At 46.5% G+C, this 19,444-nt stretch overlaps 2 protein-coding genes and 2 non-coding genes across 4 annotated transcripts in view; 3 read left to right on the top strand and 1 right to left on the bottom strand.

Annotated features, from left to right (window-relative positions):
• The window catches only part of FOXK2 (forkhead box K2), a 50,817-nt gene extending 47,425 nt beyond the window's left edge, over positions 1-3,392 (bottom strand). The window contains exon 1 of the mRNA XM_043464263.1: positions 2,965-3,392. Within this exon, the coding sequence (XP_043320198.1) occupies positions 2,965-3,377 (413 nt within the window). The 5' untranslated portion in view covers positions 3,378-3,392. The remainder of the gene's footprint in view (positions 1-2,964) is intronic.
• On the top strand, positions 3,376-6,809 carry LOC122426380. Its single transcript, XM_043448840.1, has 5 exons — positions 3,376-3,511; positions 3,581-3,911; positions 4,553-4,700; positions 5,060-5,120; positions 6,479-6,809. The coding sequence occupies exons 1-5, from the start codon at positions 3,376-3,378 to the stop codon at positions 6,496-6,498; spliced, it is 696 nt and encodes a 231-aa protein (XP_043304775.1). The 3' UTR covers positions 6,499-6,809.
• Positions 6,810-18,622: 11,813 nt separating this feature from the next.
• On the top strand, positions 18,623-18,694 carry TRNAM-CAU. Its single transcript has one exon. It is a non-coding gene; the product is annotated as a tRNA-Met (tRNA).
• A 233-nt stretch (positions 18,695-18,927) lies between these two features.
• On the top strand, positions 18,928-18,999 carry TRNAQ-UUG. Its single transcript has one exon. It is a non-coding gene; the product is annotated as a tRNA-Gln (tRNA).
• The last annotated feature ends 445 nt before the right edge of the window (positions 19,000-19,444 follow it).

Genomic DNA, 19,444 nt, shown 5'->3' with positions numbered 1-19,444 from the left:
GACCACAAGAAGAGCAACAACAGCAAACCCAGACTTTCCTGTCCAACAGATCTTCCTACAACACTTTATTGCTCACTAAGGTGCCAGACCAGGTCCTTAGACAAACAGGGACCCTGTTCCTCCAAAAAAAAAAAAAAAATTCTTCCTTCTCTCGCTGACCAGTGTGAAAATGCTCCCCCACCAGGCCTAGGCAACCTCACATTCCACAAACCTGTCCCCCAAATCCTTTCCAGCCTGAGTTCTACCTCTCCAGCACCAGGCAGCTGGCCCCAGTCACACCTGCAAGGCCACTCCATCTGCCCACTTCAGGAACCTGGCCCAGAGCTCCACAGACAATTCCCTCTCCCAGTTCCAATAACAGCTGAACTTCCAACAAGTCAGATGCTCCTGGGGAGGAAAAAATTGCATTTCTGAATACCCAGCCCTGCATACTTGGTTGCAAATCAAGGATTTTTGGAAAATATTTGTTTTCTGGAAAACCACACGCTTGCAACTCTTCACGTGTTCAGCTTACTCCCCCTACCCCCAATACACCCACTCACACACCGGTCCACGCTATGTATGGAACTTACAAGCACCATGGAGAAGGTGCTTGTACTTAAATCTTATCCAAACCATTTAAAATGACAGCCAACACACAGGATCACAGGCCTCATCTTCCTCTGTTCCTCCCAAATTAATATTTAGTATTTTAATAAAATAGTGAACCATACTTCAAGTCTAAACTCCTTATGTACTCTTCCAAATTCTATGTATATAAACTTTAAATACCATAAAGTGCAAATTCATTTTAAAGATGGAATAAAATTATTATTCAAATAAGAGATCATCCAGATTTTTAAAACTCCTCAGCGATTTTTCAATTCAGTAAGCAAGTCTGAAATAAGCAATAAGAATATTTCAACCTCTGGGGACTTCCCTAGTGATTCAGTGGTTAACACTCCACATTTCCAATGCAGGGGGCACGGGTTCGACCCCTGCTCAGGGGAAACTAAGACCACTGCATACCTAGTCACTCTAAGTTACAGGTGCTTTCAAATGAATACAATTTGATTTTCCAGTGTTAAAAAGAACTTAGAACATAAAACTGAGTTTAATTTTAAAAAAAATTTTTTTTCTAAAATTTGTCTGCATTTGGCTAGCACCAATCATCTTTACAGTTTCTTCTATTAACTTGCATGTTATCCCTTACACCAACAATTTAGAAATAATGCCTTACAAAAAGAGAGGTGAGGCTAAATCCTAACAGTTATCTACTCATCTCACACTATAAAAATGCCAAAACCCCTTTCAGGAAAAAATCCACTCCCCTCTGTCAGTATGGGCAGAGGTTCCCAGGGCCATAAGAAGTCCAGGGCGGGTGGCAGCCTCGGTGGCCCATGGACTCTTCCCTGTGCAAGAGCAGGAGATGAAGGCCAAAGGCCTGGCCTCTACCCCACTACCTTTCTTAATCATCTCTTCTAAAGGCTCACTCCACCCCTCAAAAGTCTGAATTCTGCCTCCTCACAGAAAGTCCATTTATTTCCATGTTTGTTATGTCAACACAAACAAATGGTTCTGGCTGAATGGCAAAAATACAATTTTCTTTAAAAATCTCAAACTTCTCAGAGTAAAAATATAATAATACCCTTTGTTATGACACCAAGTTATTTGCAAATAACAAACTGCCTAATGAAGAAGCAGCTGTCACGTCCCTATCATTGATTTCAGGTGTTCTATAGTATAAATACACACAAACAGCATTCTGGTTTGAAAAATAACATTCTTTGAAATGCTCCCATCAAGGTTTAAAGAATTAGCTGGTACAGCTTTCCAGGCTAAGCAATAACACAGCACACGTGAACAAAAGTCAAAGAATAAAGAAAGCAACAAATCTTACCCCATCTCCAACAACCGAAAGCAGTCAAAAATTTCAGTTTGTGGAAGAAGGTTCTACTTAGAAACAGTCTAGAGGTCTCTGAAGAATAATTACCATTTCCTAGACAGCAAGTTTGTTTTTCAAGTAGACTAAAGGCTAACCTCACAAAACCAGAGAACCAAGCTGAAATGCTCTGTAGTGGGACTGATAGTTCCCCACGAAGCTCACTTAATTACACTCTATATGACCTTATAATAATCTTTAAATAATTAAATGATTTTCAAAAAAGTTATGTTGAAAGTACCTAGTTTTCCCAAAAATTTAGGGTTCAGAGCACAGATTTTAAAATTCATCATGCTTCTTCAAGAGCTTTCACTTTCTAGGCTACAAAAAACACAGAAAAAGAAGTCCTTGGCACCTTAAGAAACACAGGCTTGAAATAATACACTACTGAAATCAGGTAAAACAAAAAGAACATAACAGATAAGCCATCATCAGTCAAAAATATACAGAATTTTGTTTGGGGCAGTTCCACCAGCCAGACCAACGTTTCTAATCCACACTACCTACATGCTAGTTATGAAAAATATTGTGCATACTCTCAGAACTGCACAGAGAACCCCAGAAAACCTCAGCCCACGTGGACAGCTGCCTGAGCCTCCAGCTTTGGGAAGGCGAGGGTGGGGGGTCCCGGGCTGGGATTGTAGTCTGCGCTTTGGTCGTGGATACTAAGGATGAAGCCGGGACATTGGGGTCATGGACTGGGATCCTGCCAGGATGATGGAGCCAGGGTCTTGGTCTGATCGTAGGGAAGAACGAGGCCAGATGCCGAGATCTAGGTCCTGGTTGTGGAAAGGATGGACAAGGGCTCGGGGTCGGAATGAGGTTTAGAGTCTCTAGGTTCTGACTGTGCCCTACTCGTGGCTAGGACCAGGAGAGGTTCGTTGGCGGCGGGGGGGGGGCGGGGCTGGGTCCCTCCTGGTAGTGGGTCGGGGTAGAGGATCGTGGGTCAGAGTGGATTGAGAGTCGGTGGTCGGGGTCCGAGTCCCGCTGGCCAGGCCGCACCCCCGCCTGCGCCCCCAGGCCCTGGCCCTGGCCCCACTCACACGCGCGGCAGCTGCAGCGGCGGCGCCCCGCGCCTTTGGAACACCCCGTCCACGAACACGCCGTTCTTGCCGAGGCAGCGCAGGTAGAAGTCGCCGCCCGCGTCGGGCCCGGGCTGCGCCGACGGCTCCGGGGCCGCCCCGCCATGGCCGCCGCCGCCCGGGGGCGTGAAGATCTCGAGGTGGCGCCGCGAGATGAAGCTCGAGTGGCCCATGCTCACGTCCACCGAGCCCTGCGACGAGTTGCGCCCGATGGTCACCGAGCGCTTCTTCATCAGGTACTCGAACTCGCGGCCCTCGAGGCGCGCCACGGCCCAGCCGCCCGGCGGCGACCCGCCGCCCGCGCCCCCGCCGCCCCCGGCCCCGCCGCCCGCGGGAGGCCCCCCCGCGCCCGGGAGCGCCGCGGCCGCCGCCATGGGCCTGCGAGGGCCCGGGCCGCCTTCCGCCGCCGCCACGGAGCTGAGGGCCGAGCGAGGCCGCCGGCCGGCGAGCGACGAGCGGCGGCGAGGGGCGGGACACGCGCGGCGCGCCGCGGGCCGGCGCCGGGCCGGTGACTGACGGCCGCGCCCGCCTATAGGGGCGGTGCACGGCAGTGGGGCTACCGGCGGCCGACCAATAGCGAGGCACGCCGGCCTTGCGCTTGCACGTCGGCCGCGGCGCCCGACGCAGGCGCGGCTCCGGGCGGCCTGGAAAACCCGGGATGGAGCGGGGAGGCCGCGGAGCCGACGCGCGGCACCGCGGCGCGCAGTGCCGCGCGTGGGGCGAGGGCGGGAGCGGGGCTGGGGTCAAGGTCGGCGCGGGCAAGCGGCAGGGGCCCGCACGCGCCTCACCTGGCCCAGCGCTTTGCAGCTGCTGTCACGCGTGCACACTCAGGCTTGGTCGGAGCCTGCCGCGTGCTGGCAGCTGAAATCCAGGCGTTTCCACGGTTGCAGTGGCTGTGAGACCCCAGCGTGAGTGTCTGCGGAGTGGTGGGGAGGGGGAGGGGTGAGGGTCCGCAGGGAGGAGGGTGGGGAGGGTCCACGGGGGCGGGGGGAGGATCCTCGGAGAGGGTCCACGGGGACGCGGGGAGGGGTACGGGGAGGGGTGCAAGGCCAGCATCCGGGATGCCAAGGGCGCGGTGGGAGCGGGAAGCCTCGAGGGCCGCAGATCGGGCTCCTCTCACAGAGCCGGGCGCTTGGGGTTCTCTGTGTAACAACCCATTCTAAAGAAATGGAAATTAACGTATTCCTCTGAATGCGACATCGCCTGTCTCATTTGCCCTAGATGTGTTTGTGGTTATAGTACAAACCTCTGGGAGTTCACACTGCTTTGAGCCATAAGTGTGGCAAAGTATCCTAGACAGAAGAAATGTAGTTTTCGTTGAAGTCTCATACGTGGGAGAGATTTTAGGTGGTGATGAGACAAGAATGGAAATAATAAGGGGGGAAACCTTTCATTCACAAAGCACAGTTAATCCAAAGAAAGAGCATCCCGTCAAGTATAAAGTAACTGACCTGAGTTTGGAGCCTGTGCTGTGTGCTGTTGAACTTATGTAAGGCCGCTCACTAGAAACGTTCACTTGCTTTTCACATTTTTTTTTTCATCAACACAGAGTATGCACCACGTGCAGGGAACCCAAGCCGGAAGGTATGAAGAGGGTGAGCTTGTCCCATTGCACTGATGTGTCTCAAGGATGTCCCTACTATGTAGACATAAAGCTCCTTGATGAAAAGATGGACAATGCCTGGCAAGTGGAAATGGTAACTACCACACAGTTCTGAGAAGGAAAGCGATTACTGACAGTGGCTCCAGATCAGAGCGGGCCTGCACCAGCTCTTCCATCCATTCTGAATGCTCAGTGAACACCTGCTGGGTACCAGGCATAGGACAGGGTTGGACAGAGAACAGTAAGCAGGCCCCGGCTGCCACGTTCCAGCCTGTGTGAAAGAAGGCTCAAAAGGAAGCAGCACCTAACACCCATTGAGATGGAGGAGCAGCACCCAGGAGATGCTCTCAGGGTTTGGCAGCATTGCCGCTCTTTACATTGAGCCACAGAAGGCAGAGATGTGAAGGAGACATACCTGACCCAGGGCTTACAAAGCTTTGTTCTTTCATCCAGGGGCTGTGTCCATGCCGGACACAAGTGCGGGAAGAGAGCACGACCACAGGACCCCTGCTTGGTGAGGCATATGGAGGACCCACAGTGCACGTGTGAGCACTTACAGGCACAGCCAGGGAGCATCACATAGAGCAGCGTGAGCGGACTAAGAGGCAGGCAGGAGGGTCAGGGGAGGTGGACACCTCTGCCCTGAGGCCTGAGGGATGTGAGCCAGGGCTGTAGTGACCTCTGGGCAAAGATCAAGGGCAGCAGCCCAGAGGTGGGAGGAGGCCCCTGCATGAGGGGAGAGACAGCCAGGGAGCCGTTCAGAGGCTGCTGCTCCACAAGGTCACATTCTCAGTTTCCTTACCTGCAACAAGGGCCCCGAACTGGCTGCTCTCAGAAGCCTCTTCCAGCTCAAACCCTCCATTCTGAGGAGGCTCTGGGGGCTTCCCTTCTTGAAAACCCTCTTTCTAGAAGAAAAGATTCAAACAAGGCCTGACACTTCCAAGTGTTTATATCCGAGCTACCCTGACGGGGGAAAGTGCTATCAGAATTGTCTGTGATTAGGTTAATAAACCCTCCCTGCAGCATTCTCTGCATGCCAGGTACTTCTCTAAGGACTGTCTCGATACTGGCTCCGGCCATCCTCGTGATACACCTCTGACTGACAGAAGCTCTGACTGCCCACATATTACTCCTAGTAGGCACAGAGAGGTTGACTAACTTGCCCATGCCAGCAGAGCCAGTCTGCCCTTCATTACATCACCAGAGAAATAAAAACAAGGCTTCCTGTGTGCCCTTCACAATAGAGAGGGTGCGTATTGACAATAAAATCATCATGAACTTTGATACTCTTTAAGAAACAAAAATTCAGAGTAATCACCAGCACTGGACCTGGTTTCATTTAACAGAATAATATGAACAATTTGTGATGAGAAGTCCTGTGATCTTGAGAATGTAACACCGGATTTCATAACTTTTCCTACCAAAAAACCTTCAGAAGCTCACGGTTAGACACCAGAGGGAAGCCAGACCCAGCAGTTGTTTCCTCCCTGTCCAGCTCCTGCCCAACTTTCCCAATTCTTCCCACTACTCCCAAGTGGCCTGGAGGACCTGTGCCCACCAGCCCCTTGGCACTGCCTGCACCCGGCTCTATCCTAACCGCGACTTGCCTGTTGATCCCTGCATTCCGCCTTTGTTCATCAGCTGCCTGTACCCAGCACCATCCCCCAACCTATCCAATTCCTGCTGCTTGCACAAAGTATTCCAGTGCTGAGGCATCTCTGCTAGGCTCTCCAGGGCCCCAGACTTCCTAACTTGTGTGTTCTGTGACACTTAATAACATACTGCCTCCCTTGCATTGTTACTTCGTTTCTGTACTGTTACTTTTCATGAGTTTGTGGTATATGCCTTGTCTCCCTGACTCTGTTACTGCAGACCTTGAGCTGTATGTCTGACTCACTCCCAGTGATGGACACTCAGCACGAAGCTGCCTCAGGAAATCAGGCCACTCCATCCATCTGACTGGGCTGCCAGGCGCCACTTTCATCTCTGTCCTTGACTGGGGGTAGCCTGTCCATCTCGACAAGATAGAAACAGCACTTTGAATTGCATGGAAAAAATGTACTCTACAGAGAGGAGACAAATACTCTTCTTTTGGCCAAGCTTTTAGAGGAAATATAAGGTATGTTCATTAAAATATGTCCCTGCTGATAATCAGCACTGGAAATTCAAAAGGTGTTACCTTGAATAAATGTTATTTTTCACATTTCTCACTGTCTTCTTTATAAAAAATACAAATACTATGGAGTAAATTTCATATTACCATAAACTTTTTGCTACCCAGGATTCTGAGATGAATGAAATAATCTATTTGGGGACTTCCCTGGTGGTCCAGTGGTTAAGACTCTGTGCTCCCAATGCTGGGGGCCTGGGTTCCATCCCCAGTCAGGGAACTAGATCCCATGTGCCACAACTAAGACCCAGCACAGCCAAATAAATAAATAAGTTTTTAAAATATTCCATTTGATCAAACATCCTTGACTCTGAGGCAGGAATATGACTGTTCTTATGTTCCTATCTCAGCATCACAGTAGCAAGCAGGTAGTAGGTATTCCATATATTTGTCAAACCATAGAGCTGAATTGAGGTCCACTTGGTAGAGAGATGGAAATTTATCATATGATGATATCACTTATATGTGGAATCTAATATATGACACAAATGAACTTATCTGTGAAGCAGTCACAGACACAGAAAACAGACTTGTGGCTGCCAAGGAAGAGGGAGGGTGGGGAGGGAAGGACTAGGAGTTTGTGATTAGCAGATGCAAACTATTTTTTTTTTCAAACTATTATATATAGGATGGATAAACAACAAGGTCCTACTGTACAGTCTGGGGAACTATATTCAATACCCTGTAATAAACCATAATGGAAAAGAACAGGAAAAAGAATGTATATCTCTATATAACTGAATTACTAAGCTGCACAGCAGAAATTAACACAATGTTGTAAATCAACTATACTTCAGTAAAATAAGACACAGGTATCATATGACTATGAAGTTTCAAATAATTGTGACACAATCACAACAACCTGACATTAACACCTTACATGTATTTTCTTGACAATTCAGGAGGCATTTCATGATCTCATGGTGCCTATCATCATGATTATGAATACTGTTTTTTTCACTGCCATGCTATATGCAGAGAAAAGAAAAAGAAAGTGAAAGTCACTCAGTTACTCTTTGTGACCCCATGGGCTCTACAGTCCATGGGATGGGGATCTTCCCAATCCAGGGATTGAACCCAGGTCTCCCGCATTGCAGAGGGATTCTTTACCAACTGAGCCACCAGGGAAACCTAAGAATACTGGAATGGGTAGCCTATCCCTTCTCCAGGGGATCTTCCCCACCCAGAGATCGAACTCAGGTCTCCCCCATGGCAGATGAATTCTTTACCAGCTGAGCCACCAGGGAAACCTAAGAATACTAGATTGGGTAGCCTATCCCTTCTTCAGGGGATCTTCCTGACCCAGGGATCGAACCGGGGTCTCTTGCATTGCAGGCAGTTTCTTTACTAGCTGAGCTATCAGGGAAGCCCCTATATGCAGAGAAGAACCTGCCAACTTGAAGTTCATCCTGATTGGTTTAGTTAACTGTATTGGTACAGATCACTAAACAAAAGTAATGTATTCTTTAATATTGATCTGCTAAGTTTGTTATTGGTCTATAGACCCAATTGGTCTATAGAATCAATATTATCCCACTCAAATCCCTAGTTGGCTTGCTTGTAGGAACTGACAAGCTGATTCTGATATTCATATAGAAGTGCAAAGGATCAAGATGATCTTGAAAAAGAAGAACTAAGTTTGAAGGACTTATGGCTATACTAATACAAATTAAAGCTATAGTAACAAAGTGAATATGACATGCCTTTTCTAATTCAGCTTTTAACAAAAAGCTAATATAGTGTAGCTATAGTTTTCAAATCAACATAAAGCTATACTAATCAAAATTGTGTGGCATTGGTGTAAGAGTAGATAGACCAGTGGAACACAATAAAAAGTCCAGAAATAGACCTCCACATATAAAATCAATTGATTTTAACAGAGGTGCCAAAGTTACTCTGTAGGGAAAGGGCAATGTGATATAATAAATATATACTTGGTCTCTGCCCCTGGTTCCTGACACAGAGCTCTTAAATCCCTTGGAATTTCCTGGGTATAGGAGCATCTTTTGTTGTAATGAAGCAACTCTGGATGAGCTCATGGATGGGGGCCGGTCACCAGAAAGACCAAGCCAGTGTTAGACACAGAAGTTTTAGCCCCACCACTATCCTCCGGGAGAGGGACTGAAGATTGTTAACCAAAGATGACTATATGATGAAACTTCCATAAAAGTCTCTAAATTATGGGATTCAGAGAGCTCCCAGGTCAGTGAATACATGTATGTGCCAGGAGAGTGGTACTCTGATCCCACACAGGCAGAAGCTCCATTGAAGACCCTTCTGGGCTATATCCCTTGTATCTCCTCATCTGGCTGTTAAGCTGTATCCTTTAGAATGTCCCTATAATAATAAGTCCATTAACATGACTATTTCCCTGGGTTTTGTGAGCCATTTTATCAAATTACTGAACCTGAGAGGGTCGTGGGAACGCCTGTTTGTAGCCACGTGGGATAGAAGTGTTTAAGTACGGGTACCCTGTGGGCCTACTACTTAACAATTGGTGTCTGAAGTGGGGACAGTCTTGTGGGATGGGGGTCTGCAGTAACTCCAGGTAGTTCCTGTGAGAACTGAATTAAACTGTAGGTGGCCCACCTGGCATCCTGGAGAAGGCAATGGCAACCCACTCCAGTACTCTTGCCTGGAAAATCCCATGGACGGAGGAGCCTGGTAGGCTGTAGTCCATGGGGTCGCTAAGGGTCGGACACGACTGAGCAACTTCACTTTCACTTTTCACTTTCATGCATTGGAGAAGGAAATGGCAACCCACTCCAGTTTTCTTGCCTGGAGAATCCCAGGGACAGGGGAGCCTGGTGGGCTGCCGTCTGTGGGGTTGCACAGAGTCAGACATGATTGAAGTGACTTAGCAGCAGCAGCAGCAGCACCTGGCGTCCACAGAGAACTGGAAATTGCTTGGTATGGAAAATCCACACATCTGGTGTCAGAAGTGTTGTGTGTAGAGAAAGTTTTTCTTTAGGAAGTCTACTCAATAAACTGCTGGAACAACTAGATATCTAAATAATCATCATAATCACAAATGAGAAATCTGATCTTATCTTTCACCACACAGAAAAATTAATTTGGATAGATCATAGAGCTGTATGTAAAAGCTGAAACTACCCAGCTTCTGAAAAAGAAACAGGAAACTATCCTTGTGTCTTTTGGGTCACAGGACCCCAAAAGTGAAAACCATAAAAGGAAAAAAATTGATAAAAGTTATGAAAAAATAAATAGGCAAGAGTCTTGAACAGCTACTTCACAAGAGAAGATATGTGAATGATCCATATACTCAAGGAGAGATGTTTGATATCACTAGTCATCAGGGAAATGCAAATTCAAACCACAAGAATACTGGAAAAATGGCTAAAATTAATAAAACCAACCTTACCAAGTGTAGGCAATGATGTGAAGCAATGCAAACTCTCCTACACTGTCAGTGATAATATAAGGTGGTATCATCACTGCAAAATACTCTGGCAGCTTCTTATTACATTAAGACTCTGAGTTTCCAATGCAAGCAGCATGGATTCAATCCCTGGTTAGAAACTAAGATCCCACATGCCACAGGGAGTGGCCTATAAACAAGTTTTTTAAAAATGAGACATGCTTATTACTCTTTTTTATTATGGTAAAGGGCAGAATCCTAAGCAGTGGGAGTAGCTCATGTGAACATAGGGAGTATTGTTCTGGGCCTTTCCTGGTGAGTAGGTGGAAGATCAACCCTGATCATTTTCCTTATTATTACATAAAGTATTGATTAATTAATTAGAGAATGAACCATAAAGAAATATAAAGTGAAGAGGAAAATGTTAGTCACTCAGTTGTATCTGACTCTTTATGATCCTGTGGGCTGTCCATGGAATTCTTCTCCAAGCAAGAATACTGGAGTGGGTTGCCATTCCCTTCTCCAGGGGATATTCCTGACCTGATCCTCCCTCCTGATCAACAGGAAAGGCCCAGAACAACACTCACTCAGCTGCTCACATGAGTTACTCCCACTTACTAGGATTCTGCCCTTTTCCATTATAAAAAAGAATAATAAACATGTCTCACCTTTTTAACTTTTTTTTTGTCACACCCAGGATTGAACCCAGGTCTCCTGCATTGCAGGCACATTCTTTACCGTCTGAGCCACTAGGGAAGAGAATGAATGATAAAGAATGATAAAGTGCCTGTGTCCCCTGCATTGGAAGCTCAGAGTCTTAACCACTGGACCACTAGGGAAGTCCCACATGTTTCACTTTCATAATTGCAATTTTAAAATACAATTAAGGTTGGAAAACATAAGTAGATCACTTGAAAACTGGCAAAATGTTTTAAACTCCCATTTGATTTTTGGAAAGAACGAGTTTTATAGGTGAATGATACATTGCTAGTTGAATTTCATTCATTATCAAAAGCTTCAGAGATAAATCTTATAATACCAATTTAAAAAAGAAAATACTGAAAATACCCTTAAATTTACTGATATTAACTGGGACAGAAAGTATGTTTCTAATCCTCACCACCAAACACTCTTCTCCAAAGACCTCCCTTAGGTGATCTGGAAACTGGTTGGGGATGTATTAATACTTTATGTATTAATTATTAATCCTTATTAATACATAAAGTCCTACACACACACACCACAGACCCCTACCACATAAGTGTAGCTCTAGCCATTCCATCCCTAGGTATTTACCCAAGAGAGAAGAAAGCAGATGCCTGCAAAATTGCTTATTTAAGAATGTCCATAACAGCTCTATTCATAACAACCAAAGGCTGAAACAACACAAGCGCCTTCAACAGGCAAGTAAGAAACAAATGGAGGGGGTGAGCACAGCGGGACAGGGGTGCCTCCCGGATTCCAGGGAGGTGATGCAGGCTCTCTTGAGCCCTTTTGTGCTTCCTCGTACCAGCACTTTGTGGAAAGTGTTTTGAGTTTCCACGGAAAGGTCATTCAAATAGAGCAAAGCTGGGAGCGTGGTATCTTCAGACCCGGACGTTCCAGGTGCAGGAATTTACAAGTTACCAGCACAGTTGTGCTTGGTTGGTTCCTGCAGGGTTCAAAATGGAAATCGACACAGTTCTGTAATGTACATCAGTGGCAGCCAGCTGAATATACTAGGACACCCACACATTAAAGAAATGAAGGGGTGACTCTGCCCAGGTGTGGTAATGGGGATGTGTGTACCCCACAGTCAGGGCTGATCTACCACCTGCTCACCAGGAAAGGCCCAGAACAACCCTCACTCAGCTGCTCACATGAGCTACTTCCGCTTATTAGGATTCTGCCCTTTTCCCTAATAAAAAAGAATATGTCTCACTTTTTTAAACTTTTTTTTGCCACATTGCACGGCATGTGGGATCTTAGTTTACCAACCAGGGATTGAACCCACAACCCCCGCATTGGAAGCTCAGAGTCTTAACCACTGGACCACTAGAGAAGTCTCACATGTCTCACTAATGTAACTGCAACTTAAAATTACATTTTCATTAGAGCACCTAAAAATTGGTAAAAGGTTTTAAACCCCATCTGATTTTTGGAAATTGAATTTTATAGGTGAAAAATAAGCACATTCCTAGTTGAATTGCATTCTTTAAAACAAAATGAGAGCTTCAGAGATAAATCTTATAATACCAATTTAAAAAAGAAAATTCTGAAAATACCCTTAAATTTATTGGTATTAACTGGACCTGAAAGTGTGTTTCTAATCCTCCTCCACCAAAATCTCTTCTCCAAAGACCTCCCTTAGGTGATTTGGAAACTGGGGAAGGTATGATCACTCTGTACGCCTGAGGGCAGAAAGCAGGTCTGTGGGTGTGTCCCTATGTAATTCTTCACACATATCATAGAAACCTTACATATTTGGCTATGTGTACAGTACTTACCTCCTGGATTAAGGCAATGGTTCTGGAAAGGCAGCCCTCAGAATGTGCCCTGGGGTAGGTGGCCCTGCACAGGCTGTCCCCTGTGCCTCTGTGTAAATATGCCTCTAAGCCATATTTACCAAAGTTTGAGAAAAACACAAAGGATGGCCTGGAAGCAGGAGATGAAGGTATGAGGCTCATGCCCCTTGTAGTGACCAGTGTCCCAGGGCCAGCCAGGTCAGTTGCCCTTAGCATCATCTCCAGTCAAGGACGTTGCTGCTGCTGCTGCTGCTAAGTCACTTCAGTCGTGTCCGGCTTTGTGCGACCCCATAGACGGCAGCCCACCAGGCTCCCCTGTCCCTGGGATTCTTCAGGCAAGAACACTGGAGTGGGTTGCCATTTCCTTCTCCAATGCATGAAAGTGAAAAGTGAAAGTGAAGCTGCTCAGTTGTGTCCAACTCTTCGCAACCCCATGGACTGCAGCCTACCAGGCTCCTCCATCCATGGGATTTTCCAGGCAAGAGTACTGGAGTGGGTTGCCATTGCCTTCTCCAGTCAAGGACGTTAGTGTCCCCCAAAACACAGAAACATGGAAATATGCAAAACACAGTAGGACAGAAAATTCAATAGCTAAAGGCTGTTTCTGAATAAAGGAGCTTCTATTGCCTTGACTCAGGGGCCCCAGCTTCAGCCCCACTCCACCTGGGCTGTAGCTTCTCAGTGTTTGTCTAAGCATCCCTGGTCCTCTCATTGCCTGAGTTCTAAACCTCTGGGCAAACTTTGATTCATGGGCTACTCATTGCCCACTCATGCATTCACTTTTTCATTCATTCATTCACTAGCTTGTTCACTCATCAAACATTCCTCATGCTGGGCCCAGTGCTGGATGCCCTGGCCCACAGGGAGCAAAGGGGACACAGGCCCTGCCTTCATCAGTCCAGGAAAGGGAGGCAGCCTTGATTCAGCACTCCTCACCTGGACCAGCAACCCAAATTCCCTCACACATGGTCAGCCCCCTCCCCCGGTTCCCCTCCCCTCACTTGCTAACCAAGCTACCCGAATGGAAGACCCAGCTCCCATGGCGCCTCCATCAGCTACCCCAGCCACCTGCCACACAGTGAGAACTGCTCCTCCCTTGGACCTGCTTCATACCTACCTGGTTCTCAGCTTGCAGTCTGGGACAGTCATTATGTACAGAAGCCCAACAGATTCTGAACTTGGAGGTGGAGCTCCTGATTAGCACTGGCCTGATGCAGAGTAAGTTTTGGAAAGTGACATAATGAGTGAATGATTATATTCCAGTCAGTTACTGTCCATTGGCCCAGGCAGAAAACTTCTCTGAGCCTTTGGATTGAAACACAGAGGACCAAGATGAAAACCTTGCCTCATCCTGCTGGCCCTAGGTTAGGGATGAGAAATTGAGAGGAAGCAGGCAGTCAGAACATGAGCGTGGAAGCTGATGCAACTCTTTTGTAGAGAATTCAGATGGCAAAAATCAAAGTTAAACATGTCAATTCAACATCAATGCAGAGCTGCATCCACAGGAGACACTATGCTTCCTTTAGGAAATAAAAAGATGAGACACAAACCCTGCCTCTAACAAATCAAATACCACAATTGTTAAAAGTGGGCGAAGAAGATTTCTTATGTTGGATAGTGAGCTACAGAGAAGTTAAGGAGGGGCTGGAGGAAACCACGTGTTTCCGGACTAGAGCTGGAAACATCATAAGAACTCATTTCAACCTTCATATGACACAGCAAAAGGGCCTGAAGAAATTCATTTTTCTGTGGTGGAACTCCTTACTCATTCACCACTAAATCACTGGATGTGGTATATGATTATTTCATTACATAGTCATGAAGCTCAGTACTTGTAGGGGCAATAAGAAATGTATTTGAGTTGCACTTATAGTTGCCTTAAGTTCAGATTAACTTAGTATACTTTTAAAGAATTACTGATCATATCAAAATTCAAACAGAAGAAAGTATCTTACTGGAAAGAAGGAAAAAAGGGGGGAAAAACCAAAAGAAAAAGTCTAGCAGAAACTTCAAAATATCAAAAAGTATACCACAATGGAAACTAAAAACTGTAATGATAAAAATCATGGAAGAATCATGATAGCCAAGAAAATATGGGTAATAAAAATGACAACACAGAGATGAAAGGTATTATGAGAGTCAGAACACTTCTTAACAGGAAGCAAAAAAAAAAAAAAAAAAAAAACAAGGAAAAAAAAAGCAGAAGGAAGATGATGGTAACAGAAAGGAAAACCACAACCCTCCAGTCAGCAGGACACACCAGGTGGCCCCACCCACTGATTATATACTTCATTGATCACTGTGATGCTTCACTAAACCTGTTAGAATGAACAATAATTCCCTCAACTCTGTTTAATGAAAAATCTGTTTGTTCAAAATTTGTAATCCGATTTACAAAGAATCAAGGTACAATGGACAAAAAAAGATACTTCTTGAAACATTTTGAAAGAGTTATTTTTTAACAGGAAATCTGTTACATGATATTGGCTAGCCTATTCCAAGACTAAACATTGCCTGTATTGTTTTGCATTACAGTTTTCAACAAGACAGATATCACATCAGACTTTCATTTTAGTGAATATCTTTAGAACTGTCAAAACTCACGGACTGCACACAGCGTATAAGCATGCTTACTTGAATATTGTGTCTGACTCTGCAACCCCATGAACTGCAGCTAGTCAGGCTCCTCTGACCATGGAATTTTTCAGGCAAGAGTACTGCAGTGGGTTGCCATTTCTTCCTCTAGGAGATCTTCCCCATCCAGGGATCAAACCCTCCTCTCCTGTTGTCTCCTGGATTGGCAGGCAGATTCTTTATCACTGAGCCACCTTGGAAATCCATGTTTGGCCACACACCAATCACATTAAGAACAGAGTAGGCTCCTTCTCCAAGGAGGGCAGAAACACACCTGATCCAATTAGTTTAGATGAGTAAAGCAAACATGGAAAGCATTTTCCATCTCTTCCTGATCTGACATGAAATATAGATCATGAAATACATGACACAAAGCTCCTAACAAGCCACTGTGAGGCCACCACGGATTAGACATAGGATGAAAGTAAAAGTGAAGTCGCTCAGTCATGTCCGACTCTTTGCCACCCCAGGGACTGTAGCCTGCCAGGCTCCTCAGTGCGTGGAATTTTCCAGGCAAGAGTACTGGAGTGGGTTGCTATTTCCTTCTCCAGGGGATCTTCCCAACCCAGGAATCGAACCTGGGTCTCCAGCACTGCGGGCAGACACTTTACCGTCTGAGCCACCGATAGGTTTGGCCAAATCTGAGGGCAACCCTAAAAGAATAGTAACATTACCAAAGGAATGCAAGACTAACAATCTTTTCCAAACTACTACTAAGAGCAAAATTTGATTAACCCCGCTCAAAAGTGAATTATCTTTCTGTTTATCCTGTACAAACAGTATTACCAAATCATTTTCATATGACGGCGTAATTAAGGTCTGCATTTTAAAAATTGAAGAAAAAAAAATGAGGCGTGTTAGGCAGTTAGAGAAAAGCTTTGTGCTTTGTTTGAAGTTTGTGATATTAATCAGCTGTGTATAATTGACTTTTCTTATTCTAATCAACATTCACCTTCGTATCTAATTTCGCATTCTTCTTAAAAAAGGGAGCTCCAAACCGCACTAACTGGAGACTCCACCCATCGGGACACCTGGACCCCGACACGCTGGACACTCCAGCGGGACACCTGGACCCCGACCCGGAGCCCGCAGGGTCTACACGGCCCGGGCGTCCATCAGCGCGTCCCCCGGAGGGGCAGCTCCGGACGGCAAGCTGTCTAACTTGCGGCACGCAGGATACCTTTACCCACGCCGCAAGCTGCCAAACGCGCACGTCCCGCGAGGGAGCGCGGGAGCGCGGCGACGCACGCAGACGTCCTCAGGACACGTGACTGCCCAACCACGTGACCGCGCCCACATGACCGCCGGCGCCGCCGTGAGGGAGAAACCTGGTTCTGTCGAGACCCGGCGCGATCCCGGCTGACTCCGTGGGCGGGCGCACGCAGTCCGCTGCTTCAGTCGCCGACAAGTGGAGCGGATGCCGGGCTTGGCCGTGGGCCCAGGGTCACGGGTCGACAGGGCTTTAGGCCGAAAGCGAGGCGGCCTCCTCCCGAGCTCTTTCGCTTTGCTGCTGCGCTCTCACTTCTCGGGTGTGCTGAGGAAATACACAAGCGCTGTCACGCCTTTCTAGGGTACTGCCTCTGGGCGGTGAGGTACTGAAAAGGGAAATCCTTTCCCAAGAGCAGAATCCTGTCACTGTAAAGCCCCCTGGTTTGCCGGGAGCGGTGTTGTGTAGGGTGTGGTGAAGACAGTGGGGGTCCCGAAGGGAAAGCAGATTAAGTCCAGGTGCGGACTTAGGGTCTGTTCCAACGTGGCCTAGCTCTTAGGCTGCCCGCTCTATCCGCAGCCAATATTGGAATGGAGGCTTGGTCACTAAAACTTGTACGTGGGGATCAGCCAAGGCAAGCTTGGTGGGAAACTCCCTGTTGTCTCCTTCCCTGTCGCCACAGCTAGTTCAGTCCAACGGTGAAACATCAGCAGGATGGCTGAAAAGAGTCTGACAGACATCTGCAGACTAGCTAGGCAACCTGGGTCAGCCTTTCCCACAGTAGAGACCTTTGGAAGAGGTTTCGCGTGGAACATGAATCTTCTCAAATTCTGCACCCATTCGGAGAAGTCCCTCCGCACATGTCATCAGAAAGCTGTTTGACCCCAATCCTCCAGTCTGGTTTTGTCTGAGCCCTGCCCCGGCCATTGATGAGATGTGCGGCCCAGAGGCGTTCCCCTTGTCTTCTCCCAGTGGCTACCTTTTTCCCTCCGATGTACCTATGTAGTTAGATTTATCAGGCTCAAGCAATATCCTAGCTGCTTTGGGCGTGATATCCCTTTGGAAGCTAAAAAATGATACAAATGAACTTATTTACAAGACAGACACAGACTCACAGAGGTAGAATGAATGAATGAATTTATGGTTAACAGAGGAGAAGGGGGGGAGGGATTCTTAGGGAGTTAGGGATTGACATGTACACACTGCTATATTTAAAAGGGATAACCAGCAAGAACCTACTACTGTATATATAGCTCAGGAACTCTGCTCAATATTATGTAACAATCTAAATGAGAAAAGAATTTGGAAAAGGATAGATACATGACTATGTATAAAAGAATCACTTTGAGGTATACACTATACTCCAACATAAAATAAGAAGTTAAAAAAAGTAGTTCCAATCCTTTGATTGGTGTGGTGCTGAGAGTCTGGCCATAGAATTCCAGTAGTTTCAGTCTCTGTATTTCTTTTTCCTGTTGCTTCTGTTGGTGTAAGAAAGGAGACAGCTTACTATCTGCAACAGTAAGCTTCATGGACAGTTCTTACATGAAAAGTTTCAACACAAATTCAAAGATTCCCCCCACAAAGTATTTATATTCAGAATATTCTTGGGAGAACAGTTTTTACCTCTTTGAAATGCAAAGTTATTTTTAATGTTTTGCTTTGAATTAGAAAGCTGAACAGCAAGATTTTGTAACACTTTAAGCAGTTTCATATGAAAGAAACAGCTTCCTTGGCTATGGGGGAAGAAGTAGGTCAAGAGAAGAAACTGGATTAAAAGGAAAGTTACTGACAATTGGACAGATTAGGAATCTTTCAAATGATGGAGAGAAATGCTGCTTTTGCTCTTTTCTGAAATCCAGCCAGCATCACTGCAATACAAATCCTGCTACCATCGTCCAAGAACACTCTGGGTAAAGACTGTGATGCTTGACATTTACTAAATAGTAGAAAAGGGCAGAAATTTCTCTTGATAAGCAGTTGAGGGAGGGAGAGCAAAAATCCTTTTTATGAAAATGGGCACTGGCAGGAGGGTCCTTCCCTGAGTCCAGTTTTATCTGCTGGCCTGCGCCCAGGGAAGCTTGGGGTAGTCAGAGGCAGACTCAGGAAAGGAGTACATTACAGCAGAGTGGCGCAGCGGGAGCGTGCTGGGCCCATAACCCAGAGGTCGATGGATCGAAACCATCCTCTGCTATAAGCCCATGTTTTTGCCTGCTATATGGCTTTTGGGTCCCCAGCTGTGGGACAAGGTTGGGCTGTGTACCCTGGTGTCCAGGGGTGACAGCTAGTTCTATGGCGTCACCATCAGCACTCTGGACTCTGAATCCAGAGATATGTCAAAGTCGTAGTGGAACCTGTGTAACTCTCTTGTCCCATCCCAGGGGCACTTAGGCCAAGAGTGGCCTGCAAGGGGACATGATGATATATGGTTCTATGGTGTAATGGTTAGCACTCTGGACTTTGAATCCAGCGATCCGAGTTCAAATCTCGGTAGAACCTGTTTTGCCTGTGGCCATTTTTGTCTTCCCCTCTTGTGTCCCAGGCAGTGGGACACGGGGACAATGTTTGGCACAGGACAGGCAGCAACTCTGAGACCCTGGTCTATCTGATCACCAGTGCTCCCCTTCTCCCAGAAGCCACATTAGGGATGTCTTTGTTCTTTTTAATGTCCTCCCTGCCCAATTTGACTTTTTCTTTTTTTTAAAGGACCAGGGGAATTCCCCAGAAGTCCAACTGCTGGGACTCTGCATTTTCACTGCCAAGGGCCCAGGTTTGATTCCCTGGTTAGGGAACTAGGATCCCACAGGTCGTGCCATGTGGCCAAAAAGTAAAAAGTAAAATAAGAGACCAAAGGAGCTAATACTCTTGTCCTGAGATGGCTCATCATGCACCCTTTAACCTCTGGAATCCCACGTCAGGACAATTACTTAACCTTCTCCACTGG

Source organism: Cervus canadensis, chromosome 1 (assembly GCF_019320065.1).
Source record: "Cervus canadensis isolate Bull #8, Minnesota chromosome 1, ASM1932006v1, whole genome shotgun sequence".
Lineage (NCBI taxonomy): Eukaryota > Metazoa > Chordata > Mammalia > Artiodactyla > Cervidae > Cervus > Cervus canadensis.
The sequence above is the reverse complement of the archived record's forward strand: the minus strand, read 5'-3'. Positions and strand labels throughout refer to the sequence as shown.

Coding starts and splice junctions, on each gene's coding strand:
- LOC122426380 (XM_043448840.1), top strand. CDS start 3,376: ATGGGCCTGCGAGGGCCCGGGCCGCCTTCCGCCGCCGCCACGGAGCTG. Junction 3,512..3,580: donor CGCGGGCCGGCGCCGGGCCG/GTGACTGACGGC, acceptor GCCGACCAATAG/CGAGGCACGCCGGCCTTGCG. Junction 5,121..6,478: donor GACCACAGGACCCCTGCTTG/GTGAGGCATATG, acceptor CTGTTACTGCAG/ACCTTGAGCTGTATGTCTGA.